The 17,183-nt window shown below is 39.7% G+C and overlaps 2 protein-coding genes across 3 annotated transcripts; both read left to right on the top strand.

Moving 5' to 3' along the window:
* The first annotated feature begins 3,328 nt into the window (after positions 1-3,328).
* spag7 (sperm associated antigen 7) lies at positions 3,329-7,925 on the top strand. The gene is made up of 7 exons (XM_021591307.3): positions 3,329-3,679; positions 6,271-6,338; positions 6,548-6,636; positions 6,776-6,860; positions 7,041-7,130; positions 7,492-7,648; positions 7,760-7,925. Exons 1-7 carry the CDS (start codon positions 3,523-3,525, stop codon positions 7,879-7,881), a joined length of 768 nt encoding a protein of 255 aa, XP_021446982.3. The 5' UTR covers positions 3,329-3,522; the 3' UTR covers positions 7,882-7,925.
* Positions 7,926-10,061: 2,136 nt separating this feature from the next.
* chrdl2 (chordin like 2) lies at positions 10,062-16,799 on the top strand. 2 transcript variants are annotated; one of them, XM_021591308.3, is made up of 11 exons: positions 10,062-10,728; positions 11,303-11,415; positions 11,650-11,743; positions 11,990-12,135; positions 12,872-12,965; positions 13,060-13,121; positions 13,362-13,530; positions 13,754-13,942; positions 14,044-14,226; positions 14,346-14,438; positions 14,814-16,799. In XM_021591308.3, exons 1-11 carry the CDS (start codon positions 10,653-10,655, stop codon positions 14,945-14,947), a joined length of 1,353 nt encoding a protein of 450 aa, XP_021446983.1. In that variant the 5' UTR covers positions 10,062-10,652; the 3' UTR covers positions 14,948-16,799. The 2 variants fall into 2 exon arrangements, with proteins under 2 accessions (XP_021446983.1, XP_036823931.1); XM_036968036.2 differs by having other exon boundaries at positions 10,534-10,728; positions 14,349-14,438.
* The last annotated feature ends 384 nt before the right edge of the window (positions 16,800-17,183 follow it).

Below are 17,183 nucleotides of genomic sequence, written 5' to 3'. Positions count from 1 at the left end.
AAAAACTGGTTGAATCAACGTTGTAATTTCCAAAATAATCAATGTTATAATCAATGATTTGTAAAAAGTAATCAATGTCGGGGAATATCGTCTTTTTTTCACCCAACCTTTAACCTCAATCCAATGACAGGGTGCCATTGTTGTTGATGATTTAAACTTGAATTCACACTATTTGACAACTCAACCAAATGCAACTCAAAACTAGACGTTGAACTGACGTCTGTGCCCAGTGGGGTGTTTGAATTGATGAGACTATCATTTTAGACATAGGAAGTTAGGAACTCTTTTAGCAGTGGACAAATGATGGGTGAGCACACTGACATACAACACAACAGAAACACATGTACACACTCGCTTACTCTGTCATCAGCCTGTGAAAAAATATTTCTATATGTTGGAAAAGATGCAAATAAATGCACAGGACCTAAGGGCGATCAGGATTTAGACTGGTGGGAGGTGTTATATTTGGGGGCAGGGACATAAATGATGATTCTGTGTCACGGCCGTTGAAAGAACTATACCAAGGTGCAGCGTGGTGAGCGTACATTTTATTTTTTATTAGAAAATACGCCGAACAAAACAATAAACACTACACCACAAACCATGCCACTAAAGGCTATAAACAAAGTCAACTTCCCACAAAGACAGGTGGGAAAGGGCTACCTAAGTATGGTTCTCAATCAGAGACAACGATAGGCAGCTGTCCCTGATTGAGAACCCTACCCGGCCAAACATAAAAATATAAATAATAGAACATAGAATACCCACCCCAAATCACACCCTGACCAAACCAAATAGAGACATATAAAAAGGGTCTCTAAGGTCAGGGAGTGACATTCTGACTGATTGAGAACCCTACCCGGCCAAACATAAAAATACAAATAATAGAACATAGAATACCCACCCCAAATCACACCCTGACCAAACCAAAGAGAGACATATAAAAAGGGTCTCTAAGGTCAGGGAGTGACATTCTGACTGATTGAGATTTAGACTGTTGTTTTGGAAGCACATTATATTGTGTATTTTATTGGACAGCTTGGACACACAGCTGCTTAGCATATTTCTGTAGCTCATTGTAGTTTTTCTTTCAAAGCAAATATAAATATTGTCGAATCTCTCCCAATTGTATTATATATTTCTGTCAATTTTCGTCACTATTTTAACATCTGTTAATTACATGTAGATATTACCCCCAGTGTCAGGATTTACTCCTGCTATGTGAACCTGTCATGTAAACCCTTGGTTTGTGATACGGCTCAGGAAATACTCCAGGGCACTTGTGAATTTGGAATGAGAGAGATTTGTTCCACCATTGTTATCCCCCTGTCATTACTGATGAGTGTTCCCGGTGCTTTTTGATACCTGTCTGTTCATGTTTTAATCCCTGGTGTATGTAAATACTTTACTGTTATTAATTGGAATATGTTGAATTCATGTGAAGATTCTGAAGTGAGCAAATGACAGATCCAACCAGCTTGACATGTGGTTTTGTTCTGTGTTTCTGTACCATTATTAACAGAATCTAAGTTGAACTGAAAATCAACTACCCAATGAACATAAATGCCTAGACTGTAACTTGCCTGCATAACTTATATTTTACTGTCTTGAAACAAAGAAACGTTTTTAAAAAAGAGAGTAAGAATCCCTGTTTTGAATGTATTATGCTCGCCCTTAAAATATCAGAGAAAATGATATCTCATATAACTCCTATGTCTTTTGTAGGTGGCCATGCAAACAGATATACTGGCAGCTTGGCAGGGCCTCACACACACAGCAGATTTCATGGTCTGTCTGCCTTCCGACTATTGTGAAAATTAAGATAAATATTTTTCATTTATTTGAAATAATATCAAGCTTCCGTACTGTATATCCATGTTTCCACAATAACCATTAAATGGCTAAAGTGTTTTACAATATTACATTTTTTAACAGGGAAGAGCAGTATTTCAATGACAGGTAATGTTGATAGTTATTGCATGCTACAAACAGGTTATAGAAAATATTCTAGTGGCTTTCTATTAATGCATCCCTTATACTGTATGCATCAAATCTGATGTTATTTACATACTCATCGCACACAGTCACTCATTTAGCGATCTGGTTATCCATTTGTGTGTGAGCAGAAAGAAAACAAGGTGGTTTACATTTAGCAGACAGCCTTGTGTAAGGGGAACGTCAAGAGAATCATTACCCTGGCAGCAGTGGACAGGGGTATTTTGGAGATGAGACGACAAGACATTCATCATCACCACTTTGTGCCTGTGTGATTAGATGGACTGGTCACCACCTGCCGTGCTCACCATCCCTAATGGACACACCTTCATGGACCCACACCTGTTCCTAGTGCATTTTACAGGCTCTTCTCAACCATGTGGAATGTATTTTTCACAGGACACAGACACTATGTGAGTGAATAATAGCCAGCCAGAGTACAGAAGTGTCCTGGTGAGTCTGCTTGCACTCTCACTGCTGCACGTCACATCTTCCCCCTCCAGTCTGCTGTCTGTCACTAGTCTGTCATCACTACTTCCTTGACTCTCTCCTTCTGCCTCACTTCCTGTGTTGAAGTAAACCCTCGAGACAACTGGAGGTCTGACCTTTGCAGAGTGAGAAGTGGGGAGTGGGGAGAGACATCAAGGTTACTTGTTGTGTTGCCAACACTGACCGCTTCTGTGTTATGCACTGCACATACTGGAAAACCAGAATTTATGTCAGATTACATCGTTGAAACACCATCATTTTGCTGGAAAAGTTATACAAGTGCTACAAGTTCTACTTGCTGCTCCTTCCATTTGTGTGTGAATGAAAGAGCTGATTCATACCTCATCTTAAGATCAACAAGATTCTTCACCTCTTGACAGAGAGAAATCACATTGACTGATACAATGCCAATGAAGTTCAATGTCGCATACGTATATACACACTGCATGGTTTACTGTTTACGGAGGTCCTCTTTTCATACATTTAGTGTGACTTTAACTGTAAGATATAATCCTCCCTTCATCTGATCAATCGCCAGTTGTATTTTTTCATGAATAGGGATATTAATGCTTTATATTTAATGTTTTACATTTTAGCAGACACTCTTATCCTGAGCAATTAGGGTTGATCACTAGGCTCAAGGGAACATAGACAGATCATTCACCTAAACTCCTTGGCTCAGGGATTCGAACCATCAACCTTTCGGTTACTGGCCCAATGCTCCTAACCACTAACGCTGGGCTACCTGCTATTTATTTCATGAAGAAAATGTTCTATCATTGATTAGAGCTATTATTAAAAAAAATATAAACGTATATTGCAAATTGCAATACATTGAAAAAACGTGTTTTTTATTTACATTTTTCTGTGTACTGTAGCATACACAGACAATTTAAGACAACAACAAAAAAGGCACCGTAATTAAACTCAAGAAACAAAAAATATATATTATTTCAGTACATTCACTAATACAACCCACCATTTGTCAATAGAAGGCTATAATAAATAGCCTGTTAGTCTAATATTTTTTTTGTTGATATGCGCATGCGTATTCCCTCCCCACGAATGATTTTAAACATCATGCTTCCGGTAGTGATCATTCAGTCCAAAATGGCGGACCTCCTGGGCTCAATTCTGAGTTCGATGGAAAAACCTCCCACAGTCGGCGACAAGGAGAGCCGACGAAAGGCCCGAGGTATATTCAGTATTTCTCTACAGTTATTTATCCCCAATTCGTTTGTGTTATTCGATTGTAAAGATAAGAGTATTTCGTAAATGTAGCTGTTTACAGGATCCCTTCCGTGGAGTTCTCAACCTCCCTATCGTCTGTACAGAAAAGTATCCAGTCACGAACGAGTATTTGCCCTTGTAGTGAATTACGTTTTTGTATAAAATGCATCCTATTGGTCAAAGTCAGTCCTCTCATTGGCCAAATGAGCCATCATTCATTTTTGTTTGCACACGCAAAGCAGCACAAACTGGTTGAATCAATGTTGTTTCAATGTAATTCGACAACGTGTTGTGACGTTGAATCTACGTAAAAAAATACATTTGATTTGAAAAAAATCATAAACTTAAACTACATGATTATGTCCGCATGGTTACCAAATATTAAAACAGACAAACATTGTATAAAATGTTGAATGTATGCCTATTAAAATAAGACTTTCAACATCTGCTATCAGAAAACAAAATAGTCAGGGCAGCACCTCCTACTGGAGAACTATCTATCTGCCCTTTGGGCTCCCTTCAAGGGTTTTAACCAAGCCCAGCTATGTTTGACACTGACTATTACCCATGCACTATCGAAGTCATTCCAAAGAGTAGGTTTAAGAGAGCAAATTAAATGGGACCTTACTTTGTCAATCACCAACTATGTTTTTTAGGCCTACAGTGCATACGGAAAATGTATTCAGACCCCTTGACTTTTTCAACATTTTGTTACGTTACAGCTTTAATCTAAAATGTATTTTTGTCCCCCTCCTCAACCCACACAATTCCCCATAATGAAAAAGCAAAAACTGGTTTTAAACGGTTTTGAAAATGTATTACAAATAAATAAAATGAAATATCACACATACATAAGACCCTTTACGCAGTACTTTGTTGAAGCACGTTTGGCAGCGATTACAGCCTTGAATCTTCTTGGGTATGAGTCTCAAATCTCTGGAAGACTGAAACAGGTTTCCCTCAAGAATTTCCCTGTATTTAGCGCCATCCATCATTCCTTCAATTCTGACCAGTTTCCCTGTCCCTGCCGATGGAAAAACATCCCCACAGCATGCTGTGCTTCACTGTGGGGATGTTGTTCTCGGGGTGATGAGAGGTGTTGGGTTTGCACCAGACATAGCTTTTTGTCCATCAAGGGAAACGCTCAATTTTAGTCTCATCTGACCAGAGTACCTTCTTTCATATGTTTGGGGAGTCTCCCACACACCCTTTGGAGAGCACCAAATGTGTTAGCTTGTTTTTTTTCTCTTTAAGCAATGGCTTTTTTCTGGCCACTCTTCCGTAAAGCCTAGCTCGGTGGAGTGTACGGCTTAAAGTGGTCCTATGAACAGATACTCCAACCTCTGCTGTGGAGCTTTGCAGCTCCTTCAGGGTTGTCTTTGGTCTCTTTGTTGCCTCTCTGATTAATACCCTCCTTGCCTGGTCTGTGTGTTTTGGTGGGCAGGTTTGTTGTGGTGCCGTATTCTTTCCAATTTATAATAATGGATTTAATGGCGCTCCGTGGGATGTTCTAAGTTTCAGATATATTTTTTATAACTCAACCCTGATCTGTACTTCTCCACAACTTTGTCCCTGACCTGTTTGGAGAGCTCCTTGGTTTTCATGGTGCCACTTGCTTAGTGGTGTTGCAGGCTTATGGGCCTTTCAGAACAGGTTTGTGTGTGTGTGTAGTGAGATATAAATATATATATATATATATATATATATCTGAGATCATGTGACACTTAGATTGCACACAGGTGGACTTTATTTAACTAATTATGTTACTTCTGAAGGTGGGCTTCATAGCAAAGGGGGTGAATACATATGCACACACTTTTCTGTTTTTTTTGGGTGGGGGGGGGGGGGTTTGAAAAAAATGTCACCATGTTTTTTTTTTCCACTTCACCAATTTGGATAATTTTGTATGTCCATTACATGAAATCCAAATAAATAAAGAAATCATTTAAATTACAGGTTGTAATGCAACAAAATAGGAAAAATGCCAAGGGGGATGAATACTTTTGCAAGGCACTGTTACCTTTATTAAACTTTTAAATGGGTGAAAGTGCTGTAATTGGCATTTGGGTGAAAACTAAACAAAAAACAGACATTGTTTTTCCATTGGAATTTGGTTGTGCTTTTAGATAACACATTAGAAATTCAACTAACTTATAGGTTATCTTATTGAACAACGTCTCAACCAAATATTATCCACATTGAAATGACGTAGTGTGCCCAGTGGGTGCATTATTTGGTAATAATGAACATCATACTGAACACCTGTTATGCAAGTCGCATGTGCTATGTCAGTAGTCCCTCATCCAAAAATGATGTGAATTACACTTAAGCAGCTATAGCATAGGATCTTGTTGCTCTTTGGATTCATTTGCTCAGATGACACTAAATCCAGAGTTTACCAACATAATTAAAGTGATGTCCAGGTAATTAAAGTATGGTATAGGAAATAGATGCTATTCAGACAATCTGTTATAACATCTCATGGGAATTAATAGGCCTATATTTTCAGTATGAAAACAATTGAATAATATAACCTTGTTTTCTATCCCTCAACAGAACAGGCAGCAAGAATGAAGAAGATGCAGGAGGATGAGAAGAAAAAGAAAGCCGAGTTCAGGAAACGGGTGAGAGGCTCTGCCTGCAGTCAGACAGAATATAATCCTCCATCTCCTTTGTGGGGTCATTTTCTGCTCATCCAGCTGAATGTCCAGTCAGTAACTTGGGCAACCCAAATCCCAAGAAACAAATCCAAGAATTGTTTCCAATTCTTCGTTGACTGATCTTTGGTGGGTAAAGAACAATCCAGTTTATACTGCCGTCATCTCTTTTTCAGATGGAGAAAGAGGTGTCAGAATTCATTCAAGACACTAAGCAACAGAAGAGGAAGTACAATCCCATGGGAAAGATTGAAAGGAGCATATTGTAAGTGAAAAATGATAAATATATCCTTGAATCTATAAATAGAGAGCATTATGTAATACTTTTATTTTATGAGAGGACTACAAACATAATATTTAACAGTTTGCATGTAAACTTTTACTGACATCCTGGCTTGTTAAAGGCATGATGTAGCAGAAGTTGCTGGTCTGGCATCGTTTTCTTTCGGAGAGGATGAGGAAAGCAGATACGTCATGATTTTTAAGAAGGTCAGACCTCTTTTGGATGTTCTTTATGGCTGCGTTCACAAATATCACCAGATGTACATGCCCTTCCCATGAGTTGCACTATTATTTTAGTGCATAGTGGTGGCATTTTATTATGTGTTGTATATGTGTTATTCTTCCTGATGCGTAACTGAATCTATGTATTCAAAATGACTGTGGCAGGAGTTTGCTCCATCAGACGACGAGCTGGAGGCTTATCGGAAAGGAGAGGAGTGGGACCCCCAAAAAGCTGAATACCGCCGCAGACTTAAAGTACGACTGGAGACTCAGTCACACTCACCGAGGAACAAAACTGAATAGAAACACACACTCTAGTATACATGTCCATAACTGTATATCATTTGGCAGAATATGTTCATTTACACAGTGAAATCTGATTTCAAGTCATATAAACTTGTTATAACATTGCAAGTACTGATGGTTCACACTTTCTGCACCTTAATAGATCTAATCACTCTAGCTGTAGTCCTTGACATGTTGCAGGTAACCCTTTGCTCTATAATATGTTGCTGGGTTTTGTTCACTCAGCATAATATCTACGGAGTATAGGTTGGGTTCAGAGCTATTGCTCAAAGAAAGTGTTTGATAATTAAACCTGTCCACTGCTCTTCAGGAGCAGGCTGCGTTAGAAGAGGAGACCACCGGTAAGACACAGAAGAGGGCAGCGTCTCCCAGCTCCAATTACCGTGACAAGTACAGCCATCTGATCGGCACCTCTTCTGCTAAGGATGCAGCACATACGCTAGAGGCCAACCAGGCATATGGCATGGGTCAGTGTGAAGAGGCTCAGGATTGATTTCTCATCCTCAGTGAATCACATCTCCTCATGGTGTGTGCTGTGTACTTTGCCTAACAAAATGTATTTGTCTCTCCTCCCTCAGTACCTGTGGCCAACAAAAGGGACACCCGCTCCATAGAGCAGGCCATGAATGAGATTCGGGCCAAGAAACGTCAGAAGACAGGAGATGAAGACACCGGGGCAGGGAGCACCTCCACCTCTTGAGAGGGCTTTTGCGCATGTGTGTGTGTGTGTGTGTGTGTGTGTGTGTGTGTGTGTGTGTGTGTGTGTGTGTGTGTGTGTGTGTGTGTGTGTGTGTGTGTGTGTGTGTGTGTGTGTGTGTGTGTGTGTGTGTGTGTGTGTAAAAGAGAGAAAACAGCAGTTAGTCTGAGTGTAAAAGTGAGACAACGTATGAGGGGCACAGAGGGAGTACCTCAAATCTGTATTAACCTACAGGAGGCCTACTACATTGAAAGGTCCTACATGTTTCCCAGGACATATACAGTAGGTGAAACTTGTGGGTATGTAAGGAAGGTTCTTGAATTATGTTTCTCCTCTGTCCTTGACTCGGGTTGACTGTTTTTATGTTCCAACCAAATTGGTCGTGTGGAAGTCTGATTAAGGGCATTTTGTCTATTGGCTTTCTTTCTGTCTACCCCAAAGTCCTGTAATTTCTCCCACACAAAGTCATCCTTTTTCTCAGTGAACGTAAAGAGGAGAGTAGCACAACCATGAGGGGCAACAGTAGGTTGCCGGTAGATTCGCATTTGTCTGTTTTCACCTTTACGAGGAAAATAATTCCTATTGTGACATATCGTGGCAGTTAGGAGTTACAGGATATGTTTTTATTCTATTTGTTTTTAGCTACATTGTGGGCTCTATTCAGTCTCATCGCTGAAGCGTTACAGATTACCTGATAGAAAGGTCATTTCAGATTGAGCTGACATATGCAGCGTTTACTGTGAATGCAGTCTCTGCTAAATGTCAGTCACGCTGTACCCACTTGGACACACACTGGTTGAACCAATGTCTTTTCCACGTCATTTCAATGAAATTACGTTGAACCAATGTGGAATAGATGTTGAATTGGCGGCTGTGCCCAGAGGGTAACACTGAACTTCTGCAGTACGGCTTGAATAGAGCCCTAAGTCTTTGTTCTCAGGCCCATATAGTGTTTCCATCCCACAAATGAAAAGTGAATGGAGGCTGAAGATATCATTTGAGAATGAAACCACTGCAGTTTGTAGGCCTACATGGTAGATATACTAGCAAACATCAAGTTGATGATGATTACATTTCTGGGGTCATATTCATGGGGAAGTGTCTCATTTAGAGACGCAAAGCACTGTTTGAATCTCACTGTCTATAAATCATTGTTACCTTCAGCAAATGTAATACAGCTCTGCTCTGTTGTGTAGTCTGGTCAAACTGAATCAGTCACATTTTTAAATGAGGATTGAAATAAGTGTCCTATGCTATGTGGACAATGCTGTGTTGTCAATGTTTTATTCTATGCGCTCTTTCACTTGCTCAGTGTGTAAAGATGTTGGCATGATGGCATCTAGCTGTAACCATTTTAATCCCTTTGTTTCCTGTATGTTTTAATAAATTGGGAGAAATGTTGATTTAATAGGCCTTTTATGTTGTGTCCCATAACATTGCAGTGTGTTGGTAGCACTTGTAGCCTCTTTCACCATTTTTAGGAGGGTAGCTAGATGTCTAGCGAACAAAAACAGTAGGCCTAAAAGTATCTTTACAAATGTTTTAATGCTTTGAGGCTTCAATCTGCACTTTCATTTCTAATTGGGCAATTCTCCAACACGAAGTACCACGCGTCGGCCCTTCAGTCCTCGTCTCACATCTGCGAATGATCTTGACTGTGGAAGCAAGCTTAATCGTTTTCGTGGCCATCTCCATTTCTCAACCATCGGACCCACTTGACATCGGGGGCGTCGACTCCAAGGCCTCTCTCTCTGAGGTCTGTCATGACGGGGCCTCAGACTTTGTGGCCCTCCACGACGACCCAGATGCTGGTCGTTGCGTTGAGCAAGCAGCGCCACTTGCGCACGGGTCCTAACCATTGTGCTCCAGTAGGAATGTGGTTCTCCGTATTGAAAGGTCTTACCTGCCTTAGAATCTTTGACAAATTAGTGGCAGGCTTTTGACCTCAAGGAGGTCATGTCATTTAAATTATGACATCATAGGCTCCCATCCCATTTTTAGTATGACATCACAGGCTCCCATCCCACTTTCATTAGCGGGTGTGTTCAATCTGGAGTGCCAGAGTGTGCTCTGGGTGTTCGTAAATTGAGTGTTCTAGCTGAGGGTTGATCGAGCGTTCTGACCTCACAACGGCAGTCAAGCACCCAAGCTAACATTGGCTAGTTTGCTCTACTTCCAGACACAAATTAGAGAATCTCATTCTGACCATTTCACTCGCCCTAGCAGAGTTGGTTAGGGTGTTATGTTGTCCAGAGCGTTGGTGACTAACTGCTGTTGACAATTTAATTGTTTTTTTTTGCCGACGTTTACTGACACTGGCTATATTCAACGGGGTTTTGTAAATTAATCAGTTATTCTGCTCTCTGGCACACAGACGAGAGTGCTCTGAAATCGGAGTAGATAGCCAGAGTGAATTTGCTAGACACTGACATATCTAGCAGGGTGTTATACTGTTTATGTTAGGGCTACTGTGCATTTGAGAGACACTAAAATGTTCTGCCTCCAATAAGTTATTTGACAATATATATAGGCTTTATTCCTACTTTAGGCCTACTTGACAACCAACAAACTTAGACTTATTCATTCCATTTTCTTTGACATCACATCATTCACTTCACCCAGTTTATAAATTGGCGTATTCTTCCTGTAGGAGGCGCCTTCGATGAAAACCAAGAATAAATTCGTGATTTTATGGGGAGTTTCACACTGTCCTGGGGTTTGCTGTCGCAGTTGCTGCAATTTCATTTCATATTGACAAGGATTTATCCCCCAACATGAAGCATATATTCTTATTAATTAGCATCTGTTTGTTCGTTGGTTGTGCTTCGGATGTTATAAGAGCAAGAAAAGGTAGGACAGACTTTCTCTGCAAATCTAAAGTTAAACCGTTATCCACAATTGATGAAATGCGCCTGTAGCTCAAATCAAACGAAGAGTTTTACTATAGGTATACACTACAACTACTCACAACTGGCGATTAAACATGGGTTTATGTTATTTTTTTCCTTTTCTGGATTTCATCATTGTTTCAACCAAATTTAGAAAAAAATATTTGGCAAGTTTATACCGCATGTATTTCTAGCCTGTCTATAAGGTCAGTGTAGTATTAAACTGTATTTAGTATTCAATTGTGCTAATTCCGGTTGAAATGTATTAATTATATAACCACAACATTAATTATATAACCACATAACATCAATTATGACAGTATACTGATTTAATCCGCGTGTTTTTTTTGCCAGAAGATATTAGCAGTTATTACTCTGACAGGTTTGTGAGCCATGGAAGATACTTTTTTATTAGATTAGTCTCTTTCGTTTTCTGTTTATGAAAATTCCTGCTTTGTTTCATATTAAAGTGCTTCTACTGCTAAAATAACTTTCCATCTTACCTTCCATCTTTACTTTCCATTTTTTTCACCCAGTGTCTGCAGTGTTCTGTTCTTTCAAAGAGAAAACATACAGTCCTGGAGACAGCTGGCATCCTTATCTGGAACCCTTTGGTTTCATGTTTTGTATGCGGTGTTCCTGCACTGAGGTCAGTTTTGTCACATCTGTAGCCTAATATGAAACCATGTACAAGTGTACCAAAAGAAGCCCAACACTGCCCTATACTCTACTGTATCAAACTGTCCAAATCTGAGTATTGGATTGTAGGCTACTGTGTGCAAATAGGATTTAGGCTACACATCCTATTGGCAGTTGCTTTAAAGGGTTCTGGTGGGTGGGATTTCAAGGTATGCCCCTAAACCATGTAACGTTTCCCTCATAGACAGGCCATGTGAAATGTAACACAATTAAGTGTCCTACTCTGCGGTGTGACAACCCAGTGACTGACTCTCAGCAGTGCTGCCCTCGCTGTACAGGTAGGATCAAGCATTCTCATACAATAAGCACACACAGGCAGTACAATAAAGTTATTTAATCATTTCTATGACACCATTTGGTAAAGTAGTACCTGTGTGCTTTTATGCCATGTCTAGTCACAGGACTTCAATTGCATACACCAGTTCTATCCTTGAGGGGAAAAAGGCTAGAGGTGTGTAAAACAAAAACATCCTGCTTTGGCATTCACTTATTCATCTTGTGCTTACCATTCATTATCTGCTCAGATGAGCCTAGGATTCCAGCAGGCTTGAGAGCCCCAGTGAAGTCCTGCAGGTATAATGGAACTTTCTACCAACCAGGGGAGACCTTTGCCAACCATGACCTCTTCCCATCTCGACAAACCAACCAGTGTGTCATGTGCACATGTTCAGTAAGTCACACTCTCTCTTCCTCGTTCTCACTCTGAGAACGTAACTGGAAGTTTTTCCTCGTGTGTCAGCCATAATACTGGCAGTAAGCGACTCTTTTTGATTTTTTTTTAGAAACTCAGTTTGGTCTCAACTTATTGTTGAGAGTTAGAATAGTAGAATACACAAGGGGCAATTTCAGAATGTGGTTGTGCATCAGCAGTTTTTTTCTTGTTATATCAGTCACTGACAATCACTCAATTAGCCCATGTCAGCAAAACATTTTCAGATTGGTATGTTAGTCTAGCCAACTATCTAAACTTGTAGTAATCATGGTTGAATTATCGACCGGGCAAGAAAGGGTATGTGCCCACATTTTTATCCATTGGTTTTGTTAGTCACTCTCACTCAGATATCATATTAACATGGCAAAGTGTGTAGAACTGCAAGAAATTAGCTTTAAAACGGCACAAATGTATCCCCACCCTTTGGCATTGCACTGAATTGCAAGAAATAGGCTTTAAAACTGCACATTTCTATCTCCGCCCCATGGCAAAATGTGTAGAATTGCAGGAAATTAACTTGTAATAAAAATGATCTCTCTGCCGTCAAGAGGGAAGCCACTAAAATGTTTTGCTCGGGAGTTGGGGACCCCGAAACAACATTTAGCTTAGGGCCCCCAAAAAGCTAGGGCTGGCAATGTCTACAATCACTTCTGTTCTTCCTTCACCTTTGGCTTTGTTCCACATTTGTTTTTAGAATGGAAATATTTTCTGTGCTCTGAAAAGTTGCCAGCCGCTGACCTGCTCCTCACCAGTCTCATTCCCAGATACCTGCTGTCTGGTGTGCAAAGGTGATCACATTTGTTTCTTACCACAGCAGATTTTCACCCTACTTTCTATTGTTATCAAAGTCAATGTATATCCTCTTCATTTGTCTTTGATTAGATGGTGGCATTAATGGGTACTCATCAGTGGAGGATGTAGGCCAACAGCTGAACCGAGGCGTTGTAGGTGGCTTTCTGTTAATTCCTTGATGGGTTTAGTCTTGTAGATTTGTCCAACCATAACATCCAAAACACCACACATTTGCAGAGAAGACAACAACTAATATTGAATCTTCATTTGTGGGGCATGTAAATCAAGTTTACCTGGAGTGGGGTGGGGTTCCAACTCACTGGCATCGGAGCTGCACATACATCCAAAATAACCCCATAATAACTGTCTATTTGTCTCTGTGAATACACAAGAGGCATTCAGTGGACCAGTGTGCTGGAGAGCAGTTCCGAGGGCGGTCTGTCCGCTCTACTCCATCCACAGTCAGGGGTACTCCCAGAGGCCTGAGCCTGCCCAAGCTCCACTTCAAAGGTGCTGCAGAGACCACTGTGAATTTCCTGCTGCAGAAAAAGCACCAGAAGGGTGAGAGTTAAATGATAGCCCTACAATAATTAATAATATTAATTAATGCTATTCATCTTCTTCTTATTATTATTATCCTATTAATAGTAGTACTATTTTCATGGCCTACAATAGGGAGTCACTTACCTGGTCATTGAGCAGTCAATGTATTCTAACTCTTACAGCTCTGTGATTGTAATAATATGTAGTACTAGAGCATATATGTTGTTCCTATTTCTCTCAGCATGTCAGTACAGCGGCAACACCTACTCTCATGGTGATGTGTGGCACCCAGTCCTGGGGAAGGTCCTGGAGTGCATTTTGTGCACCTGTAAGGATGGCATACAGGACTGCAAACGCCTCTCATGTCCCAGCCAGTATCCATGCCAACATCCCATTAAAACCGTGGGGAAATGCTGCAAGATTTGTCCAGGTACTATAGCTCAGCAGTATTTACAATGCACTTCCGAAAATTATTTTAACCATAGGTTTTGAACAATATACATTTTTAATCTCTCTGATTTCTGCCCCTAGAACATAATGCTGAGAGCAACAGGACTGACTGTTACATGAATCTTGGACATGACAATAACAACCTCTTGGTGTACAAAGTTAAGCCATCGTCAAAGGTTCACACAGAGGACACAGTTAGGATAATTGCTATTGAAAGACAAGGGACTGCTGAAGTTGAAGTGCAAGTATGGAAGACAGTAGGAGGTAATAGGAGGGGGGACGTATTAGAGGGCACTAGCATGGCAGTGTTAATAACAAAGCTACAGCTGTGGATTACCTAACTATTTAGAATGTCACCCAATATGTATTTTCACTTTTCCCAGAAGTTTTACAATTAATGGAAACTGGGGAAGTTCTGAAGAAAGATCTTCTAGATAATCCAGATAACTACACTTTACTGGCGACATTGGATGAAGGTGAGTTTATCCATGTTTTTTGTGTGTTTTTTGTTGTTTTTGTATGCATACCTTTATTTTAAAGTAATTTAAAAGTTATCTAGGTATAAATCTTGTAATACTTTAGTTTATTTTAAGTAAAGCTTTTCCATTGTTTTTACAATCTGAATTGTTAGGCAATATAGCTCAATCCATTTCTAGACATAAGGTCATAGACCAACCAGACATATTGTAGACCAAAGGAAATTTCATTTCATTTCAACTGATTAAAAAATGTCTGCTTCCTCTTGTCAGTGACCATCTTGTTTCCTGCTGAGGGAAAAAAAGTTATGGATTTGTACGTTTTTTGTCTGCTGTTGGATGGCAACATGTCAATTCTTTGTTCTTTTTACACAGAGACTTGGAAAAGATTCAAGGAGGAAGAAGACAACCAGAAGGAATTTCCCAAGACCAGGACCTGTGAGGATGGTATCAGGGAGGTAGTGAAGTTCTTGTATCCAGACCAGCTAGAAAGCCTGTGCTCTTCTTAACTCTCATCCCCTGACTTTGACATCAATGGAAAATGCACAGCATTCATATGCATTTCATTAAACATGAAACATAGCACTGCTTATTGGTTATAGAATAACAAGCTTTTGTTTATTTTTAAATGTCATCATAACTCATTACAATGTGATGTTCCATATTCTCAGTAACAATTAGTCAGCAGAATTGTCAACATTGTTGGTAGCATTTGGTAGTAGAAGAAACCAAAATGGAAAAAATACTTTAAATGAATTACAGTTGTATCTCATTTTTGTTTTCTGGCATACTGGAATACAGTAAAAACAGTATTATCTAAAAAATACAGGTGTACATGTATATAATAGAAAAATACACTGGGCAAATTAGACAGCCATCTGGCAATAACACCTTTATAGAGTAGACCATATTTACAATCACTTTACTGTTCTGCTAAATACTGCTGTTTGAAATTGTATGCCTTTTCAGAATGTACCGAGAAATATTCATTAACATATTTATTGTAAATACAAATATGCTAACAGATGTCATTTTGAGGCAGAGCGTACAACATTGGTTTGTTTAACATGTTTGTTTGTACATTCTGTAGACATTTGAGTGTGTACTGGAAGGTCCTTGCCTGAGACGCCATGGCTTCAGTTCATTGGGCTATACTGCCCTAGCAAGCAAAAAGGCAGTAACTGCTCATTTGGTTGAAAATTAGTTAATGTCATTTTTCTACATTAAATACATGCCTAAACATGTGGACTTGTATCCTGCCTCTATTGTATTGTGTTTTGGAGAAAATGGGGGTCATGTTAGCAGTTACTGCATAAAGTTACTGTGAAACCAAGGTAAATAAAAACCATTTTTCTCAGTTCCACGCTGTGAGCAGTTACTGCCTTTTTGCTGGTAGGGCAGTATACATATAGGGCTTTCCTCAGAAAACGTGGGTTTGATATCTGGGCATCGGTATTGCCCTGCAACAGCAGTTGTATCTGTTCTTTCATAAGAGTGGCTACATTGGTTTGCTGGAACTTCTTTCTATTATGTTCTCTGAGGTGTTTATCATTATGTTTGGACAGTTTTCTACAGACTAAGTTTCCATAGGATTATGTGTGATTTCAGTACTTGATGCATCTTTTTTCCCTTTGCACAGTGGCAAGGCATTCTTGCACGTGATTGACAAGGCTAAAAGTTGGAGCCAACCAAAAATATGATATAGTTGAGCTCTACCTGAGGCAAGAATTCCTGCACAAATCAGGCTGTTGTTATTCCTTGGACTACCCTCCAGTGAACCCAGTCGGACCAGGGGAATTTCTCCTTTATAAATTGTGCCTGTAATTTGGATTTGTGCTCCAGTGCTATAGTTTGTTTTCTCAAGGGTTGTAATGGCCTAACAGGATGAGCACAACAATAGAGCTCTGTTAATTTGATATAAATGTAGGTCATGAGTTGGAAGGACACCAACATTTTCCAATACAGAGAACTGAAGAAGAAGAGAGGGCTCAGGGAGGAATAATATTGAAAAATAAGAATACTGTTGATGGAGGACCCAGTCTTTAAAAAAAGGTATAGAGCATGGTTTCCCAAACTCAGTGTTGCCCCTCAGGTACACATTTTGTTTTTTGCCTTAGCGCTACACAGTTGATTCAAATAACAAACTCATCATCAAGCTTTGATGATTTGAATCAGCTGTGTAGTGCTAGGGCAAAAAACTAAACGTACACCCAGGGGGGGCCCAAGGACCAGGTTTGGAACACACTGGGATAGAGCACAACAGTAACATGCTTGTCAAATAGTTAGACACAATTAGATGATTTGCCGTATGTATAATACACCAAACCCAAGAAAAATAAATCCTTGGTCTTTAAAAATGTAGGATATTATTGGAGTGTTCTTCTATCACATCAAAGAACTATTATGAAACGTTATTGAGATAGCATGTCATTACTGTTCTACACACATTGAGATAGCATGTCATTACTGTTCTACACACATTGAGATAGCATGTCATTACTGTTCTACACACATTGAGATAGCATGTCATTACTGTTCTACACACATTGAGATAGCATGTCATTACTGTTCTACACACATTGAGATAGCATGTCATTACTGTTCTACACACATTGAGATAGCATGTCATTACTGTTCTACACACATTGAGATAGCATGTCATTACTGTTCTACACACATTGAGATAGCATGTCATTACTGTTCTACACACATTGAGATAGCATGTCATTACTGTTCTACACACAT

This window comes from Oncorhynchus mykiss, chromosome 29 (genome assembly GCF_057628025.1).
Source record: "Oncorhynchus mykiss isolate SJ-2025 chromosome 29, ASM5762802v1, whole genome shotgun sequence".
Classification (NCBI taxonomy): Eukaryota; Metazoa; Chordata; class Actinopteri; order Salmoniformes; family Salmonidae; genus Oncorhynchus; species Oncorhynchus mykiss.
The sequence above is the reverse complement of the archived record's forward strand: the minus strand, read 5'-3'. Positions and strand labels throughout refer to the sequence as shown.